This window comes from Staurois parvus, unplaced genomic scaffold (assembly GCF_062004578.1).
Source record: "Staurois parvus isolate SC_StPar_1 unplaced genomic scaffold, SC_StPar_1.0 ptg000184l, whole genome shotgun sequence".
NCBI classification, from domain to species: domain Eukaryota; kingdom Metazoa; phylum Chordata; class Amphibia; order Anura; family Ranidae; genus Staurois; species Staurois parvus.
In genome coordinates, this window is record NW_028317980.1 from 7,828,905 (window position 1) to 7,849,351 (window position 20,447).

General features: G+C 41.8%; 1 protein-coding gene across 2 annotated transcripts in view; it reads right to left on the reverse strand.

Moving 5' to 3' along the window:
- Positions 1–20,447, reverse strand: part of CD44 (CD44 molecule (IN blood group)) — an 86,916-nt gene that overhangs the window by 15,900 nt on the left and 50,569 nt on the right. The window contains exons 3-6 of one of the 2 annotated variants that reach the window (XM_089677355.1): positions 19,310–19,449; positions 11,689–11,763; positions 10,505–10,846; positions 5,816–5,950 (exon numbers count right to left, since the gene is read on the reverse strand). In XM_089677355.1, the coding sequence (XP_089533481.1) occupies positions 5,816–5,950; positions 10,505–10,846; positions 11,689–11,763; positions 19,310–19,449 (692 nt within the window). The remainder of the gene's footprint in view (positions 1–5,815; positions 5,951–10,504; positions 10,847–11,688; positions 11,764–19,309; positions 19,450–20,447) is intronic. The other variant, XM_089677356.1, reaches the window with a different exon arrangement.

A 20,447-nucleotide genomic window follows, 5' to 3' on the forward strand; every position in this document is an offset into this window, starting at 1 on the left:
AGGTTTAGATATGTTTTAACAGGAATAGAGAGGAAATCTTCTAATAGAGACACCTGTTTTGGTGACAACTAATAGGGGATTTCCTTTACCTTTATCTCACTTCCTGTTGTGTCTACAGGAAACGGACTGTATAAAAACTGTCAGGAGTTTAACCACTTACCGCCCCTCGCCTATGACAATTTGACAGCTGGGCAGGACTTTCGACACTCCAGGAGGATGTCATACGAAGTCCTCCCGGAACATGCCTCGCGCATGGCCGTGAGGCTATGCTGTGGGCTCAATCTGTCACCGGCTGTGTCGATGACTGATCAGTGTGCCAACCAATCATAGCACATCACATGACAATTGTATACAATGAATAGCTTCAATTCATGCCATTCATTGTTACAATTGTGTTGTTAGTTGTGATTGGTCACATGGCATGGACAGGGCCAATCACAACCCATCTGTTCCATGTGATTAGATGTGATTATAGCTGCAATAAGCAATCATATTGTGTAAAAAAATAATAATCCTGATCACTTCCCCAGAGTAGTACAATGTTACTATGGTAACATTATATTGCTCTGGTTGCAGTGAGTTAAAAAAAATTTAATAAATAAATAAAAAAAAAATTTTTTTTTTTACATACTGTCACCATTCAGTGTCCCTAATCACTGTCACACCAGTTATGTGATGGCACTGTACAGCACTGGTGACAGTATGTAATTTGTAATTTTATTTTTTAATTTCCTAATTTTCAAAAAAATTATGACAAATAAATTACAACTTCAAACAACTCGCCATGCCTCTTACAAAAGACCTTGGACTGTCTAATTTCCAAAAAGGAGTAATTTGGGGGATATCTGTACTGTTCTGACCAGGGCGGACTGACAACTCATGGGGCCCCCTGGGCAATAGGGGATCATGGGGCCCCTGTGTCCTTGCCCAAACTCAAAAAAGCCTATGAAAAAAGGTACCAGGGGCATCTCATGGGGCCCCCTACTGACCCCGGGCCCTCGGGCAGTGCCCGAGTTTCCAAATGGTCAGTCCACCCCTGGTTCTGACATTTTTAGGCCTCAAGAAATTAGATTTTTTCAGATATACATCATAGTTTGTGGACTCTATAACTTTCCTACAGACTAAATAATAAAAACAGATTTGGGTTACTTTCAGCAAAGAAATGTAGTAGAATACATTTTGGCCTAAATGTATGAAGAACAATTTTTTATTTGCAAAATTTTATAACAGAAGTGAAGAAAAACGCGTTAATTTCAAAACTTTTCACTCTTTTTTTGTTTATTTAGCAAAAAATAAAAAACCTAGTGGTGAATAAATACCACCTAAAGAAAGCTCTATTTGTGTGAAAAAAATGATAAAAATGTAGTTTGGGTACAGAGTTGCATAACTGTGCAATTGTCTTTCAAAGTGCGACAGCGCTGAAATCTGAAAATCAGCCTCGGCAGGAAGGGGGTAAAAGTGCCCGGTTTCAAAGTGGTTAAACCATTCCCTACATCATCAAAAACTAAAACTAAAAATTTGCCTGTAGATATCCTTTAAAGAAACCCTTCTCAACCAGGAATCTATGGAACGCTATGGTTCTTCCAGAAGTAGCTAGGGTTTCATGAGCAATGAGCAGCTTTCGCCTTTTAGTTAGGTAACTGCTGACAGCAATGACCTTTTTTATTATCTGTAAGGATGAATTCAGCCCAATGACCACAGGTGTAAGAAGCATTCTCCCTATTGACCATCACACTAATGTACTGCGAGCTATAGATATAGTAATGATTATCAGAGGTTCCCTGAGAACAAGGGTTCCTCCATGTTAAAAATGTTGAAAAACGTTGCTTTACAGTGAGGATTGCAAGGGGGATCCGCCTATTAAGTGATGAAAATGAACTAATATTAGCACCAATAGAGAGTAGAGTGTAGGATGAAAAGCCAATGGGTCTTCTCAATGGAACTGTCTATATACAAAGGAGGTTGGAGGGTTAAGGATAAATCCATCATTTAAATGGAGTCACATGCACTACCATGTGGTTTATTTTTTATTTAGAGTCTAAGGGATGAAAAGCTCTTTCTTAGCAGATCGCATTGAATGTCAGCATTCCAAGAACGCAATAGGATCATTGGTAACAGTCCAAAACCTGCTGAGTTATTTCTTACAACTTGATTTCACAGTTGAGGACAAATCTGGGGTTGTCTCCAGAGTAGTAGGGAGAATTATCTGGGAAGGGATTAAACTTCTGTGCCAGTAAAACAGGTTTCATTTTCAGCTCTGATGTGGTGAAGGGTGACTGGTAATCACATTAGCCATTTCTTTCTGTCTCGGGGTGGCTGACTCTTATCTTGGATCTCTATTTGACGTGAGAAGTAGAACACAATGAATAATTCTTCCTGCAGCCATTTTCCACTGTTCCAAATATATGGGCAAATTTCCCATTTTAAGGAGGATTATAGAGAATGCTAGGAAGGGATTATATCAGTATGTATGAACGCGTGGGTGGCAGTCATTAATATATAAAGCCTAACTCCAGCCAAAACCTTTTTTATAGATAGAGTGCAGGAGGGTTGGAACCTCTAATAAATATATAACCTCCTCTACTTCAAACCCCTCAAAAAGTCATACTTTCTCCCTAGAAAGTGCAATAATCATATAATATAACCTTTTTGTGATATAATAATAATACAATTAAACCCTAAAGTGTCATATGCAATCACAAAAATCCCAATAAAAATTGTCCAAAAAAGGAAAAGAAAAGTCCAAAGAAAAGTCCAGTGTTCAAAAGGTCCCAGATTTCCAAACTTTTTCATCCAATAGGAAGGATTGAATCCTATTCCATCCCGTAAGAACCCTCTGTATGTATATAATCAGCTTATCAGCATTATAGATCAGAGATCTTCCATTCTCTCTTCAAATAAATTTTTCCAAGGTCCTCAGAAAGACAAGAAGGGTCTCAGGACTCATATTCAAAGTATAGGGAAAATTTTAATAGCCACTTACATTTAAAATTTAGAATTTCCAGCTCCAAACATGGCTCCTATACAAGTTCCAACAAACAAATGCAAAAAAACCATGTGTGGATAACCAACAAAATGGCCGCGGCGACACTTCCGGTTTGCGTACGCGCGTCTTGACGTCACTCCACTAACGCGTTTCGTCACTTCCGGACTTCGTCTGAAGGGATCCCTTCAGACCTTTTGAACACTGGACTTTTCTTTGGACTTTTCTTTTCCTTTTTTGGACAATTTTTGTTGGGATTTTTGTGATTGCATATGACACTTTAGGGTTTAATTGTATTATTATTATATCACAAAAAGGTTATATTATAGGGTTGGAACCTCTGTCAACTTTTTTTTAATATTGTATCAGCTGGACAAGGAAAAAGCAAGATAAGAATGGCATAGATGCCTTTGGACTTTGGAGATAAAGAATTCTAAGAATATTGTGGACAACAAGGAGTACAAACAAATCCTTCAACAAATCAAGCTGAACCTTTGACTAAAAGCCCACATAATAGACTAAAGATGTTTTATTTGGACATCTCTAAAAAGAAAAAATCAACTGCAAAAGACAATCATAATTGGAAAAATTGAGGGGAACTGAGTAGCACACTGAGCAATAAGGTGGCAGAATACAGACCCAGAAAAAAGCCATTACGAAGACTGAAGACCCAACTGTTCTGGAGAAATCCCGGAATACAAGACTGAAGCTGTTTTATTTTGAACTTATAATATGAGAAGAAAGAATCCATTAGAAATTACAATTATAATTGGGAAAATTGAGGTGGACAGGAGAGAACAACGAGAAATAAGGTGGCTATATACAGATACAGAAAGTATATAAAAGCTGTGAGAAGACTGAAGACCCAATGACTCTAGAGCAGGGGTCTCCAAACTTTCTAAACAAAGAGCCAGTTTATTGTCCTTCAGACTTTAGGGGGGCAGACTGTGGCCATTGGGAGTAGAAAAGGTTTCAATGTCAGTGGGAGAAAACAATGCCTCATCATTGGTGTCAGTGGGACGAATTCTGCCCCATTGTTGGTGTCATTGGGAGGAATTGTGCCCCATCATTAGTGTCATTAGGCTTCATTATAGGTGTTATTGGGAGGAATTTTACCCATTCATTGGTGTCAGGGGGGGAAATTATACCCATCATTGGTATCAGTGGATTAAATAGTGTCCCAAGGGCTGCGTAAAAGCAAGCAAAGGACTGCATCTGGCCCCCGGGCCGCAGTTTGAAGACCACTGTTCTAGAGAAACACTATCCATGTGGTCACCAGGAGTCAGAAAACTCTTCTGTTGGAAGAATTCCTCAGCACTATTCTCTCTTTGGAAAACCCGTAATTTTCTGTTAATCCTGTGTCACAGGTCCACCCTTTAATAGATGTTCACCAATACCACAAAATGTCTGTACACATAGCAAAAACAATGTAAACAACTATTTAAAAATGTTCATTCTTTCACCACTTTATCACTGCCATATTGGAAAAAATGGTGGGTAAGTGGATTTTTTTCTCTGTAATGCCATTTATAAAATGGTGTTTATTGTATGTGCACACACCAGGTGTGTTTTATGTTGCCATTCGGCCCCTTTACACAGGGCAGAAGCCGCTTGCTCAGTAGGGGATCTGTCCGCTCATCCTTCGCTGAGCAGAATGGAGCAGGCGCATGACAGCCCCGTGTCTGTTTTGCTTATGCACAGACATGGACACAGCCTTCTTTGCTCTATGGACGGTTGAGTGTAAATGGACCGGATGTCCATTTACACCCAACTGCCTTCTGATCCGATCCGCACAGACAGAGGGGAATTGATCCCCTTCCATTTGTGTTTAGCAGATTAGACTGGAGGTAGGTGGGCACCACTCCATAGAAGTGAATAGAGAGTCCAATCGGGTCAGCCTGAACAATGGACAAGTGGACCCAATCATGTGAAAGGGACATTAGACAGCACGAATCACAGGCAAAATGCACAAAGCCAATCAGAGTGGCTCTGTGCCTTATGATCATTGTGATTGTACCTATTTACTTGGTATTGTTTCTTTTATATAGTAAAAAAAATGTAAAATAAAAACATTGTTTTTTAAATACAGTGGGTACAGTGTTGTATGACCAAGTAATTGTCAGTCAAACTATTACAGCCCTGAAAACCTGGCAATGAAGGGGCACATACAAGCTAATATTAAGGTGATTATAAAATTATGATAAACTAACCCCAAGCAATTATACTTTCCCGTAAGAAAAGCAAATATCTGTATCAAGCACCTGCATCGCTCACATACATGATTTCATGACCTCTGAACCATACATTCATGCTGCAAAAAAGGAAAAAAGGAAAGCGCACCAACCTTGCGCATTACCTCAATACAAAACTGTGATTTTATTAAATGCGTCAACTTTATTAAATGTGAAACGCGTCAACTTTGAGAGTCTCCCCCCTTGATGTGACTCACACTGGTATTGTACTATAATGTTCCTCTGAGGATCTTATTTTACTGCTTTGTTTATGAGTATATATCTCATTTTAATAAAATCACAGTTTTTGTATTGAGGTAATGCGCAAGGTTGGTGCGCTTTCTTTTTGTTTCACTTTGCAGTACTGGTTGGCCTTCCCCAGCCTTGTTAAGAGCTGCACAACCTTTGATCCATTGGTGGACGAACTTCCATAAGTGGTCAATCCACCCTTGATCTGGGTCCCTGAGCACAGGAGATGTTGTTTCTGTTTCCATACATTCATGCAACAGAGTTGATCTATGTACACCATTGTGACTGCAAGCGGTCTGTAAGTTTGTAACCTTTCCTGGTAAATACCAGACCTTCTAAACCGCCATCTTACCTGGAATAGCTGCCCTCCTCTTCTGTTTGCTCTGAGTGGATCCTGAAGTGTCCTTGGCAGAAAAATCCTCGGCGGAAGGATCCACACTGTCACTGTCACCAGTTGACTGGTGGTAATCATGTGTGTCTGGGAACTCTGAGGAATAAGCACATGGAACATAAGAGTGAACAGGGTGCATGATGGTAAATACATCAATATGCATATTCCTCACAGCACTGGGAAGGACACTTCCTTTATTTACTTGAAATACGTTTATATTAAATATAGATATTATTAAAAGTCAAAGAGACACCCTGCTAAGAAAATGTCACCTCGGACACTAATTCACCTATATCTAACCTATCTCTAAAAACCTCAATCCTGCCTCCTGCCATATGCCTGAATGCTTCCTGACTCTTGTGTGCAGTCTGAACATCTGACAGGCCAAGAACCAGCACAATTTTCAATGTAAGTGCGCTTATTAAACTATATTTATTCATGTTTACCTATTTGATGGGTGTGTTTTATGTACAAAGGCTTTCATCAGAGCCATTTTTTATGGATGTTATAAATTCCATTTTTTATGCATGTTGTAAATTCTGATTAATCTCTATGAGTGTCATAATAACATGGTAACAATAATTTAAAGTGTTACTAAACCCCGGACTCTGCATTCACTATATCTGGTCTCCCACACTACACACAACATGGAAATGCAATTATTTTAGTAAATATAAACTGCTAAATGCCTTTTCTCATCTGCAGTATATGGCAGTCTTGTGACTTCTATCAGTGTTCAGCTGAGCACTGGTTAAAGCTTGTAGAAGGAGTTTTTATTCAGCTAATGAGGCTGCATGACCCTCTGTCTGGACAGTGCAGATTGGCCCTGTGCTGATCACATGCACCCTCCCAAAGATAAAAAAAACTATAGCCATACAAAGTGAACTGAACATGTGCAGAGTGACTGCTAGAGCTCTGTACTATCAGCAGATGAATTGGGGACAGTAGAAGGGGAGGATCAGAGAAGACAGGATCAAACAGCCTTTTTACACAAGGATTTACCCCTTAGGTTCCACAGTGAGTATAATAAGCATGCTTTACTGCATCTACAGACTGATTTTACTGTTGTGGGTTTAGTAACACTCAGGGGCGGACTGAAAACTCATGGGGCCCCTGGGCAATAGGGGATCATGGGGCCCCTGTGTCCTTGCCCAAACTCAAAAAAGCCTATGAAAAAGGTACCAGGGGCATCTCATGGGGCCCCCTACTGACCCCAGGCCCTCGGGCAGTGCCCAAGTTTCCAAATGGTCAGTCCGCCCCTGGTAACACTGTAAGTAAGCACATTTGAGTTTTGGTTGTAGTTCCTATTCTCAATGTTATACATAAAAGAAGATGTACTCTGAATGATTTATGACTATGAGTACAATATAAACAGCCATTCACATGGGCATATTGGATTTTCGGTTTTAGCTCTTACCCTCAATTCCTTTACATGAAATGAGGTATACTCTGACTTTTTATACACCAGTAATAGGGAGTCACGTCAGAGCTTACTGAGCTTCTAAGAGGGCAAATTGTTGGTGCTGCTTAGCTGGGGCCTCTGTGACTGAAGGTGTCAATTTGTTTGCCGTGTCGTGAGGTGCAGTATCAAAGGTCATGACGGCATATACAGTTTCCGGGAAAACAGCATCTGATAAGCATAAGCACGGTCGACTTGGTCAGTTGACCGAAAGAGACAAGGACAAGCAAAATCCTCTCTTGTATTAAAAGAGGTATAGACTCCAGAGAGAGAGATATCATTACCCCGATACAAATCATTAGTAAGACCTCATCTGGAATATGCAGTTCAGTTTTGGGTACCAATTCACAAAAAGAGCATTGGGGAACTGGAGAAAGTACAGAGAAGGGCAACCAAACTGATAAGAGGCATGGAGGAGCTCAGATATGAGGAAAGATTAGAGGAACTGAATTTATTCTCTCAAGAGGAGATTAAGGGGGGATATGATCTCCATGTATAATACATAAGGGGGATATGATCTCCATGTATAATACATAAGGGGGGATATGATCACCATGTATAATACATAAGGGGGGATATGATCTCCATGTATAATACATAAGGGGGGATATGATCTCCATGTATAATACATAAGGGGGATATGATCACCATGTATAATACATAAGGGGGGATATGATCTCCATGTATAATACATAAGGTGGGATATGATCTCCATGTATAATACATAAGGTGGGATATGATCTCCATGTATAATACATAAGGGGGATATGATCTCCATGTATAATACATAAGGGGGGATATGATCACCATGTATAATACATAAGGGGGGATATGATCACCATGTATAATACATAAGGGGGGATATGATCTCCATGTATAATACATAAGGGGGATATGATCTCCATGTATAATACATAAGGGGGATATGATCTCCATGTATAATACATAAGGGGGATATGATCTCCATGTATAATACATAAGGGGGGATGTGATCTCCATGTATAATACATAAGGGGGGATATGATCACCATGTATAATACATAAGGGGGGATGTGATCTCCATGTATAATACATAAGGGGGGATATGATCTCCATGTATAATACATAAGGGGGATATGATCTCCATGTATAAATACATCAGTGGTTCATATAGTGAACTCGGTTATTCACCCTGAGGTCATCACAGAGGACAAGGGGACACTCTTTACATCTGGAGGAAAAGAAATTTATTCTCAAAATATGGAAAGGTTTCTTCACAGTAAGAGCTGTGAAAATGTGGAATAGACTCCCTCAAGAGTTGGTTCTGGCCAGCTCAGTGGATTGTTTTAAAAAAGTCCTGGATTCTTTCTTAGATACACAGAATATAACTGGATACTAATATTTATAGGTACATTTGATCCAGGGAATATCCGATTGCCTCTCGGGGGGATCAGGAAGGAATTCCTTTCCCTGCAGGAGCAAATTGGATCATGCTTTGCTGGGCTTTTTTTGCCTTCCTCTGGATCAACTGTGGGTGTAGGATTATAACTTTTTTTTTTTAATGGTTGAACTGGATGAACTTTTGTCTTCTTTCAGCCAGACTAACTATGTAACTGTAGCATTGCGCAGCATTGTGACCTGGAATAAGAAAAAACTGCTGCAAAAGCGACTGCAGTCTCATGAAGATTGAGATTGAGCTCAATTAGCCAGACCTTCCCACCATCAGACTGATGTGAAATTTCAACTGGTGTGCCAGAGGTGTGCACAGTTTGATTACAATTAGTGAAAATTTTGGACTAAAAGATATAGATGGGCTGTCATCACTGACATACTTCTAACAATATTTTCTGCCTGGAGATGTGCCTGGCTTCAAAGCTTTCCAAGTCACTTAATTTAAAAGATAGCAGTTACTCAGGTCTTGCTGGCCATGCACATATATGTGGGCCTGAACGCTGACCCACCACCAGGGGCGGACTGACCATTTGGGAACTCGGGCAGTGCCCGAGGGCCCGGGGTCAGTAGGGGGCCCCATGAGATGCCCCTGGTACATTTCATAGGCTTTTTTGGGTGTGATTTGAGTGTGGGCGAGGACACAGGGGCCCCATGATCCCCTATTGCCCGGGGGCCCCATGAGTTGTCAGTCCGCCCCTGCCCACCACATTTATACAACCCACTCCTCTGTGCTGACTTCTGTGCCACTGTTGTTTAACTGACAAGAAATTATGACTCAATGAGTGTTGAAAGTGAAATAAAAGTAGGAAAATTTTAGAATTTGCTTCAGCTTTCTTCCAGGCCAGCCCAACAGAAGACCCCGCAAGGGTAGATGAGCCTCACAGAAGTGCATGGGGCCAGGAGAGAGAGGGCTTGTAGCATGGGATCTAAACCACAGAGGCCACAACAGTCAAATGTTGATAAGTAGACACCTGTTGTTAGGGGAATGGTGGGATCAGTCAGCTCAGGGCAATAGATAAATAGGTGTACTTTGTTTTAAAGTGCAATTACCCTTTGAGGGGACAATAGCTAGGATGGTGCTCCATCCTCTGGATGCCCTAAGCATGTTTTTTGCTTAGTGGTTAATCCAGGCCTAATCATCTTGGAGCTGTATGCTCACAGCCCACTTTTGTGAAAAGGTTTCATCACTTCCTGGAGAACTAATTTAGGCAAAAACACGAGGCTGACCTTGTGGTTTGAAAACGGTGAAGAAATCTATTGACACAAAACCAAAGTTTCAGTTTGACCCATTTCCATTGCAATTATGCAAAATAACATTGCATAAAACATTAAAGGATCGGTCAACTCAAATTAGATAGTTCAGCTTTCAGTGGACATTAAAGCCCTGAGTCACTGATCAGCTTCTTATATCTCTTTCATAATCCAGTGATGGTGGTCTTATTCTCTAATAGGGAGGATCAATGTGCTACCAGCAAGTTCCTAAGTACAATTTCTGAGTTGATTGGCTTGTATGTATCATCTTATCATGTGCAAGAAAAGCAAGAATAGGTACCCACACCGAGAAACAACAGAACAAGTACAAAGAAGCACAATATAATCAGCTAGAATCTATTATGGACAGAACTAAAGACTATGGAGAATTTGACAGAAAGTTGGAAATTAGGTAAAAAGCTCTAATAATGCAAAGTATTTCGTCTTTGCATCATCTTTGATTGACTTTTTATGGTTAAACCACCACCCAAGGAAAGACTTTGTCCTACCATTATTTGATCCTGGGTTCCAGTGACTAGATGGGTCTGTTCCCGGGGCACTGCCTTCTTCTCGATTCTCGTGTTTTTCACCAGGTGAGTCAACTGCGATCAGATCCTCTCCATCGGTAACGCCACCGTATTCCCCATTTTCATTAAAAAAGTCATTATTTTTACTGTCTCCATCCTCTGTTGGTACACTGTGATCTCCTGAGTGCTCAGACTGCTCAGTAGACATCTCAGGGTCAGTCGTAACATCCTCTGAAGCAGTCCATTGATCATTGTAGGTGGGACCTACGTCAAGTCCAGGGTGAGTTGGACTCACTTTACTGAACTCGGAATCAGTGTAGACTCCTAACATGGAGGAAGAGAGCAAGGAAATGCTTACTAAGGAAGAAGTATTCCCCATAGACCAGTAGGGTCTACTTTTCCTTAAGTACCTGTTTTCTAGACACTGTGAAAGCGGCCATTTTGTGTGTCAGCCACTTTGAACAGTGGACTCATCTCTGTACAGTAGGGTTTAAGTTAAAATGAGCCAAGGCCTGAGTAGGCTTACTGTATGCAGGCATATTCTGAGCTCAAAAATATTAATTTTTGAGGGCTTTACATTTATTTGGAACTCACTTGAGCCTTGGCAATATTGTTGATTCTTAGAGATTCAGTAAGTTTCATACAAAATGGTGGCTTTCATGTGTGTAGTCAACAGGTGCATGTTAAACAGCCACAACAAACACATTTGAAACAATTCAAAGTCATTCAGAATGTTTCTATGGTTTCCGAATTTCATTTTCTATGGTAATGTTTTTCCTTTTAGGTATGCTGGTTCCAACCCGGCAGTCAGAAAGTCACCAACATACAGAAACTGTGGTGGGCTAGTTAAGATACATTGACCACAGCAATATGGAGGATGGATCATACCACAACAATACAGAGGATGGACCATGATAATAGGGAAGATGGACTAAACCACCACCATATGGGTGAGGAATTGTACCACAAGACTATGAAAGATGAACTTCAAAGTTCAAATCGTGGGCATGATTTTCATCTTCAGAAATTAATTCTTTAATTATGAGGGTTTTCCCACTAACATACTTAGGTAAAACATTTAAAATCAATGCATTCAAATTGTCTTCTACCACAGTAAGAACTACCCTCCCAGATGAAGCATTTTTTTATAATACTAAAAGAAGTACCTTCCTCGGTGGGATCATGTGACGGGATACTTTTGTTCCTGTAGTCATATTGTTCACAGTTCTTTTCAGTTTGGTCTGTGTAAAGAGAAAAACATATCATTAATACCCTGAATAAAACATGAAAAAAGTTGTCTTGTGTACAAGTTGTACAGGTAGCCGTGTGCAAAAAACCTCATAGCCATACTTTTACCCTAGGTTCACACCTAATCGCTCTGACGCGTTTTGCAGAAATGCACTACAGTGATTTCCTATGGGACAGGTTAACATCTCCATCAGGGACATTGTTTAATGCAAAAAGTTGCGATTTTGGTTCTGTAGATATGCTGCAGAAAAGCATGTATTGCGTTTGTGCCGCGTTTTTGATGTGTTTTGCGTTTTAAATCTGCCTAGCAACAAGAAAGATAAAACAAATGAAAAAAAACACATCAAAAATGTGTAAAAACGCAACGCAAAACCTAATGCAGAAACACCTCAAACGCAACCTGCATAGGTGTGAACCTAGACTTAGGGGTGGTGAAAAAAACACCCTAGGTGGCAACAAAGGCATTCCAAGAAATATTTGAGGCTGTTTTTCCGTTTATAAATGTATTATTATAACTATGCAGGGCAGTTGGTAACTAGGGTATAACTACAAGAGGTGCAGATTTCCTAGATGTGCAAGTGGGTAGTTGGTTTTCCCTCTACAGTGTGGTGATAAATAGCTTAGAGAGAGGGATCTCTAGCATAGTTGAAGCCAGTCTTAAACAGCAGCGGACTGACAACTCATGGGGCCCCCAGGCAAAAGGGGATCATGGGGCCCCTGTGTCCTTGCCCAAACTCAAAAAAGCCTATGAAAAAGGTACCAGGGGCATCTCATGGGGCCCCCTACTGACCCCGGGCCCTCGGGCAGTGCCCGAGTTTTCAAATGGTCAGTCCACCTCTGGTCTTAAGAGTGCACAACAGAGAGAGGGAGTGACATGTACTCTATTTTTGCTGACTGTTTGGACAGTGGCTATAAGGGATAGAGGAGCTCCTGGGTAGTACAAGTCTAATAAGTAGAAACATTGCATAAATTTAGTGCAAAACTTGTTAAGTAGGTAAGCACGAAGTAATAGCTCAAGTCACAAACATCCCAGTGGGAAAGCACCCGACTGGGAACACTCACAGTTCTGTGTTGGAATGTAAGCGGAGCGAACTCTGATGCACTGACAGCATCTTTCTCAAAGAGTGGAATGTGGCTTGGCAAGTCTGTGCCCAATTGGGAGGATTCCTAGAGAGGATAGTATGTCCCTGTCTTATGCCTACTCGTCTGGAACCCTTCCCTGATAGAGAGGTAACCTGTTCCTGCTCTGTCCGCTTGAAAAGCGTGTTCCAAGACCGGGAGCTAGGGTCTTAAGCAGGCTTTGCCTGACCCAGGATGGCTGCCAGAATCAAATGGGACAGCGACTTCCAACCGGATCCCTTCCAAGGTACCAAGGAAACCATAGAGGAGCAAGTTCCTCCTGACTTCCTCCAGCACTTGCCTACATGCTACTGCTAATTTCCTGGTTGGTCTACAATGGCAGTGTTCAAGCTCCCTGTGTGCAGTGTTGTTGAACTGTTAGCAAACTGATTACACTAAGATGAGGGGCTGATAGATCCCCTTTAGGTTTGCTGTTGGGGGTTGGTAAAACGTAGGGTTGAGGCATCACAGATCACGTTTCAAAGGCGTGGCAAACTTGCCACATGACTAAATTTAGCCTAACATTTCCTGAGGGAGGGTAGATGCAAGACACTAGACACTAGATATTTTGTAGATAATAGAAAGTCTTTGGTTGGGCCTAAAACAGTCTTGGTTCAGTAGCTCTCCACAAAGCAGGGGTCTTCGCAAACAAGGGGGTCACTAAGATTCCGTAATCTTTATGCATTTGACTGCCAAGAAACATGTGATGAAAGTCCTAGTGTGTATTTTATTCATCCATAAGATGCCAATGTGTTTTGGGGGTTAAACAATCCTTCTTCCTCAGGGCTTTATTATTTATCACAGTATCTACTGTCCATTAGATATTGTGATAAATGTTAAAGCCCTGATGAAGGGGAGTTGTTTGGCTCCTGAAATACATTCACTTCTTGTAATTATACCTTCGCCATTTGTGGATCAAAGGACATACTTGGACTCACGTCACCTGTGTTTGGCAATTCCTCAGGTTCAAATACACATATATTTCCTGAAGGGTCTGGCTTACAGATTTGGGTCTACAGGCATGAGAGCAGTATGGTTTGTCACATTGGAAAGGTTTTAAGTAGCCAGCAAACTTTGTATGTTTGGCTCGCCTGTCTATTACAAAGGTTCCTGTTAGGAGACATCTTACAGTAAGGGTCATCCTTGGAAGAAATAGGGCACCAACTATATCCTACCTAGATTGTACGCCAAAGTTACCTAGTCATTACAGAAGATCAAATGGCCCAAGAATTACACGAATTTACCTGCTGTGTGTCTCAATCATTCTGCAATGAATAAAGAATTATCTCTTGCAAATCTCTTATCAGCGGTTTGAATCTCTAGTTGGTTTTATGATGATCTTGAAAGACAATTCAAGCCAAAATTTTAACGCTGAACTACGAAAAACAAAAATGTCTTCTGGTGCAGTTGGTTCTATCAACTGGATCCTCAGCTCCTTCAGACTTATCTGCACTGTTAGACTGGTCCCTGCAGCTTCTTCTCCCCTACGCTCTGGTGGTCTACGGTCCTCTGACGTCATCAAGATTAATCCAGAGCCCATAGTAGTACTGCACTGGACATGAGGATACCGTGAGACAATTTCCTGCTGGAGCCGAGGGAAGCACTGTTTGCCAGGGGAATAGAGGACCAGGTAAGTAAAAATGTTTTTCACTTCTCCTAGACCTACCACAGTGCCTCCCAGCATCCATAGTGCTCCCAACCTTCCATAATTGCCCACAGTGTCTCTCAACACCCTCAGTACACCCAGGTTCACTGAGAGCCCTCCACCCCCACAGTGCTCCCCAACCTTCCACCATTCTATCCAGCCTACCAAAGTCCCACCAAGCCCCCTGCAGTTCACCCCTAGCCTACTGCAGAGCTTCTTGCCAATCCACCAGTGTGGATGCACCCAATTCCCTACAGTGCCCTCCAGTCTCTCATAATACATCTGCAATGCCACCAGCTTCCTGAAGAGAAACCTCAACCTCTACAGGGCCCCAAGTCTCCTGTAGAGTTCTAACGCCCTCCAAAATCCTCATACTCCCATAGTGACACCCACCCCCATCTAGAATTTCAATATCTTTTATTACAGGTACTTATATAGCGGTGTCAATTGATGCAGCACTTTACATATATTGTATATTTATATTAATCCCTAACCCCCAAGGAGCGTACATTCTAAGGTCCTTAACTCACATTCATACATACACATACTAGGAACAATTTTAGACAGGAGCCAATTAACCTACCAGCATGTCTTTGGAGTGTCGGAGGAACCCCACGTAGGCACAGGGAGAACATGCAAACTCCAGGCAGGTATTGCTGTGGCTGGGATTTGAACTGACAATGCCAGTGCTGCTAGGCAGAAGTGCTAACCACTTAGCCAACACATATTTAGCATTCCCACAACATTATTGTGTTAAATTTGTGTTCTTGTACTGTTGGGACAAGAAAGGTTTTGGAAGGTTTTTCTGAGCTCTGGTCTCAATAAAATTGAGAACCACTGCTTAGACCACAGGTGTCAAGCACAACATTTTTCTCAAAGTAAGCAATGTAAGCATCTGAATCTGATTGGCAACAACCTCCTGCACCCCCCCCCCCCCCTCCATATAGCAAAGCTCAGACCAGGGGCGGACTAAAAACTCATGGGGCCCCTGGGCAATAGGGGATCATGGGGCCCCTGTGTCCTTGCCCAAACTCAAAAAAGCCTATGAAAAAGGTACCAGGGGCATCTCATGGGGCCCCTACTGATCCCGGGCCCTCGGGCAGTGCCCGAGTTTCCAAATGGTCAGTTCGCCCCTGGCTCAGAGTGAGACAGAGAGAAGGAGCCAGTCAGTTGTACTGAAGTACTCATGCTAACAAGGAATATGCTGATAGGGGGAAAGAGCAGAGTGGCAGAAAAATGAGCTTATCAGTCTGCTCTCTCTATTCACTGTCCAGCCACATGTGGAGGGGAGGTACAAGACCTGTAGGCATTAGTGAAGTGCAAAAGAGAAAAAACAGGGCTTTTTTCAGGCAGGGCTATGCTCTTCACCAGAGCAGTGTAAATCTCAGGACTGGATGGATAGAAATGCTAATCCTTTGGCAGGTAAACCAGCTCACTTATGTATTTCATCTGTGTATTTAGTTGTTTGTTGGGAGTTTAGCTTTAAGCTCACAGGACTGCTTTGCCTTTACAGTCTAGGTAAATGATTGCAGTCTTTATATATCATTGCCTTGCTATTTAAGTATTTACTATATACAGGCATGTGATTTATGTATTAACATTCATTAATGACCTGTTATGTCACCGGTGGTTATCCGTGACTAATCATACAATCATTTTAGAATCCAACCGTAACTCCCAAACTGCCGCCCTAAAAAACTGGAACACCGTAAGTCAGTGCCACGAATGCCCGCACTCCACCCTGACCCCATAGGATGGTACTAGGAATGGAAGGGTGTGGTGTGCCGTTGTGTAATTATAAACAATTTCTGATATATATTTAATCTGATGTACAGGTTTCGGCATTTCAAAATCATTTTCGGGGCTGCCAATTCGAAACTGGTCAGCCTTACCAAATAACACTTGTGTATCGACTCCCAGGACCTCTGCACCTCCCAGGTTATTATTCTGTATCTAAATAAAGCAGAGCTGCAGGCAAACAGCTAAATATGTTGAAATGTATATGTGGGAGCTGTTTTATGTTCCAAAAGATTTATAGTTTCTGTCTATTCAGTCCTGAGATTTACACTGCTCTGTTAACCTCCCTGGCGGTATGATTATTTCAGATTTTTGGTGCTGAAAGTGGTACCATTATTCTGCATGGAAATATGTAGTTTTTTTATTGTAGGCTGTAATTTTTAGGAATAACTCACTGAAATCTGTCCGAACAAGAGTCTAGTAAACATTCCGGGTATGATAAAATTTGAAACACAAAATCATAAATTATAATTTAATAAATAATCATAAAAAATAATAATATAATAATAATAAATTTAATTCAATAATATAATCAAACCAAAAACACTGAAATTTGAAATATAGCGCCAAGTTCGCACATTGCTGAGCAAAGTCGCAAAATCATTTTCAGTGTCTGATGAGGAATTTCCCCCACGAATCATTATCACTCAATTCTGCAAGTGGTTCTGATTTACTATCTCTGTTCTCTAGCCGGTCTAAAACCGCTTTTGACCTAAAGGGACGCTTTTTGGACGCCATGGACATTTCTCAGTTTCCAGGCAGAAAGAACAGACAAAATGCAGGCAGGGCGCAGGACAAAGCACTCGGGACAAAATGTATGTGAAATTGGTTGAGACAGCAATGTTTTACTATGTAAAATGTAAAAAAAAAAAATGACATTATTTAAAATTTTTAAATTTCCCGCGGCCGGCGGCGCCCGTACGTCACAGGGACAGGACACAGAAGCCGGATGCCGGCATCGGCCGGAGGAGATGGCCGGGGACGCTGCAGGGGACACATCGTGGGAGCGCAGGGTAAGGTAAGTGAAGAACACATGCCGGAGCAGTGCCGCATGGTATTCCCGAGTGTAGCTCGGGGTTACCGCTCTTGGTACTGAAATGTTACCCCCGAGCTACACTCGGGAATACCGCCAGGGAGGTTAAACAGCACAGTCAGCCTGATGACCTGACTGAATGGGCCACCTCTTTGCCTCCTGCCTGTGATTGGATAGTAGAGGAGTAGAGGCACCTTCATAGGTTACTCCTCTACTTACCTTGCTCTCTCCTCCTGTCAGCAAGTTCCTTGTCAGCATGCCTGATTGGCTCCTGTTCCTGCCCCTCCCTCTCCCAATGTGAATGCTGCTGTACAGGAGATGACAAGAGGCTCATACTATGTCAATCTCCAGTTCCTACAGAGGAGAGGAAAGTGAAAGGAAAAGAAACCCCAAATTTTGGGTTGTCCCCAGAACAGTAAGGCCCCTTTCGCACGGGCGTTCCGGTTTTTTTTCAGTTCAGTCACATTTTTCCAATAAAAATCGGATCAGTTCACATCAGTTTTTCATCAGTTTACATCCGTTTACATCTGTTTTTCATCAGTTTTTCATCAGTTTACATCAGTTTTTCATCGGTTTACATCAGTATATATCTGTTTTTTATCCTTTTTTTTATCAGATTACATTTCATAAATACCACCATATTTCAATCAAATGGATTATGAGATGCAGTGGGTAATTGATGATCATATTTTAGCCAGGGCTTTTCTTCAGCAGGAGCATGGGGTAACGCAGTTCCGGCACCTCCAGCACCTCCAGCACTGAATGTATTTAATGACAAGGGGTGCTGGAGAGAGAGAGAGAGAGAGAGAGGGACAGAGAGAGGGGGGGAGAGAGGGGGGAGAGAAAGAGGGGGAGAGGGGGAGAGAGAGGGAGGGGGAGGGAGAGAGAGATGGAAAGATGGAGAGGGAGAGGGGGAGAGAGAAGGAGGGGGAGGGAGAGAGAGATGGAAAGATGGAGAGGGAGAGGGGGAGGGAGAGGGAGGGAGGGGGGAGGGACAGAGAGAAGAGGGGAGAGAGAGGGGGGGAGAAAGAGGGGGAGAGAGGGGGGAGGGAGAAAGAGAAAAGTGGCACCTCTGTTATATCCTGGATTCATGTTTCCCTACAAAAGTCCTAGGAAAAATAAAGCTTCCTGTTACTTCAACCTAAATCTCATGACTATATACACTCACTGGTCACTTCATTAGGTCCACCTTGCAAGTATTGGGTTGGACCCCCTTTTGCCTTCAGAACTGCCTTCATTTTTTTGTGGTATAGATTCAACAAGGTGTTGGAAACATTCCTCAGATTTTTGTCAATATTGACAAGTTGCTGTTGCCTTGCTATCATCTTGAACCAGTCTGCCCAGTCTCTTCTGACATCAACAAGTCGTTTTCCACAACACAACTTCGGCTCATTGGATATTTTCTCTTTTTTGGACCATTCCCTGTAAACCCTAGAGATGGTTGTGTGTGAAAATGCCAGTAGATCAGCAGTTTTTGAAATACTCAGACCAGCCCGTCTGGCACCAACAAACATGCCACATTCAAAGTCACTTAAATCCCCTTTCTTCCCCATTCTGATGCTTGGTTTGAACTTCAGCAAGTCATCTTCACCACATCTAGATGCCTAAATGGATTGTGTTGTTGTCATGTGATTGGTTGATTAGCAATTTGTGTTACCAAGTAATTAAACAAGTGTACCTAATAAAGTGGCCAGTGAGTGTATTAAAATACATTAAATAAGACAGTGCTCTTCAGTGCTTGAAAAATATTGAACAACAAAAACTTGACACGTGCTCTAATCCTTTCCTACTTCATCCAAAACAAAAAAAAAAATTTTGGAAACTTTTGAAAAGTGAAGCACGGGGAATAAGAATTTTTATCACTCTGGGCCACACATAGACAGAAAACCTCCAGTTGGTATTTGCAGGCCAATAACAATTTCAAATATTTGTCAGCCATACTGACCTGAGGCATTGTAGCAGAAGACATCGTACGGAGCAGTAAGATTGGGGTGAAGTACATAGAGTCCTACGAAGTTATTAGCGCAGATTTTATTTGGCGTTATACGAGGAATGACTACTGTGTTATTGTCTATCCAACCATACCTGTAAAAAGAAAGCCAGATTTATCAGCCATCGTTATAGAGTAGAAATGATCTGCAGAAGTTCTCCTTGCAAACAGCCGTTGATGATAGACAAGGGGGAGCAAGGAACTGGAAGAGTTTCTTTATCTATTCTCCTCAATAGACAACTTTTAGAACTTCACAATTATGTCCATGTTAGTGATATTTTAAGTAGTGTCAACGTGTGTGAACTGCCCCCATCATTATCACATATATAGTAGAGATTCGGAGGAGATGTGTCCCCCACTGTACCCTGAAGCTCTAGGTAGCAAAGTATCTTCCATTCCAACGTTTGGTGAATATTTTTGCTATGAAGCCAAGGACTGCCCCATGCTGGCTTCTAATTTGGTTAATAATTGGTAAATCAAATATTCCAAATTTGACAGATTATTTCTTATGGGACCATTAATGGCCTAACACAACCAAGATATCCAGGAATCCTGCCATGGAAGGGTTAAAGTGTATCCATACTTTGGTGATGCAAAAGGGTTACTTAACAATAGAACTCAATAATTTTTAGATTCCCCCCCAGTATAAAACAACTAAACATTGACAATCTCACCTACCCTGTCTATGTTCTCGTGCTGTCCCTGACTTTCTCCTTGGTCTTCAGTCAGAGGCCCTCTTCAGGGTAGAATGACTCTCTATCATTCTTCCCCATTGGAGGCATGTAGGTTTGGAAATTGGAAGAATGATATGCCAAGCCTACATGCCCCCATGGGAGGCGCCTCATCACACAGGATGGACTCATATTACTCCAAGACTGTGTGGTACTAACACGACATAACATGTCCCTGACTTTTTCCTTGGTCTTCAGTCAGAGGCCCTCTTCAGGGTAGAATGACTCTCTATCATTCTTCCCCATTGGAGGCATGTAGGTTTGGAAATTGGAAGAATGATAAGCCAAGCCTACATGCCCCCATGGAAGGCGCTGCATCACACAGGTTGGACTCACATTACTCCAAGACTGTGTGGTACTAA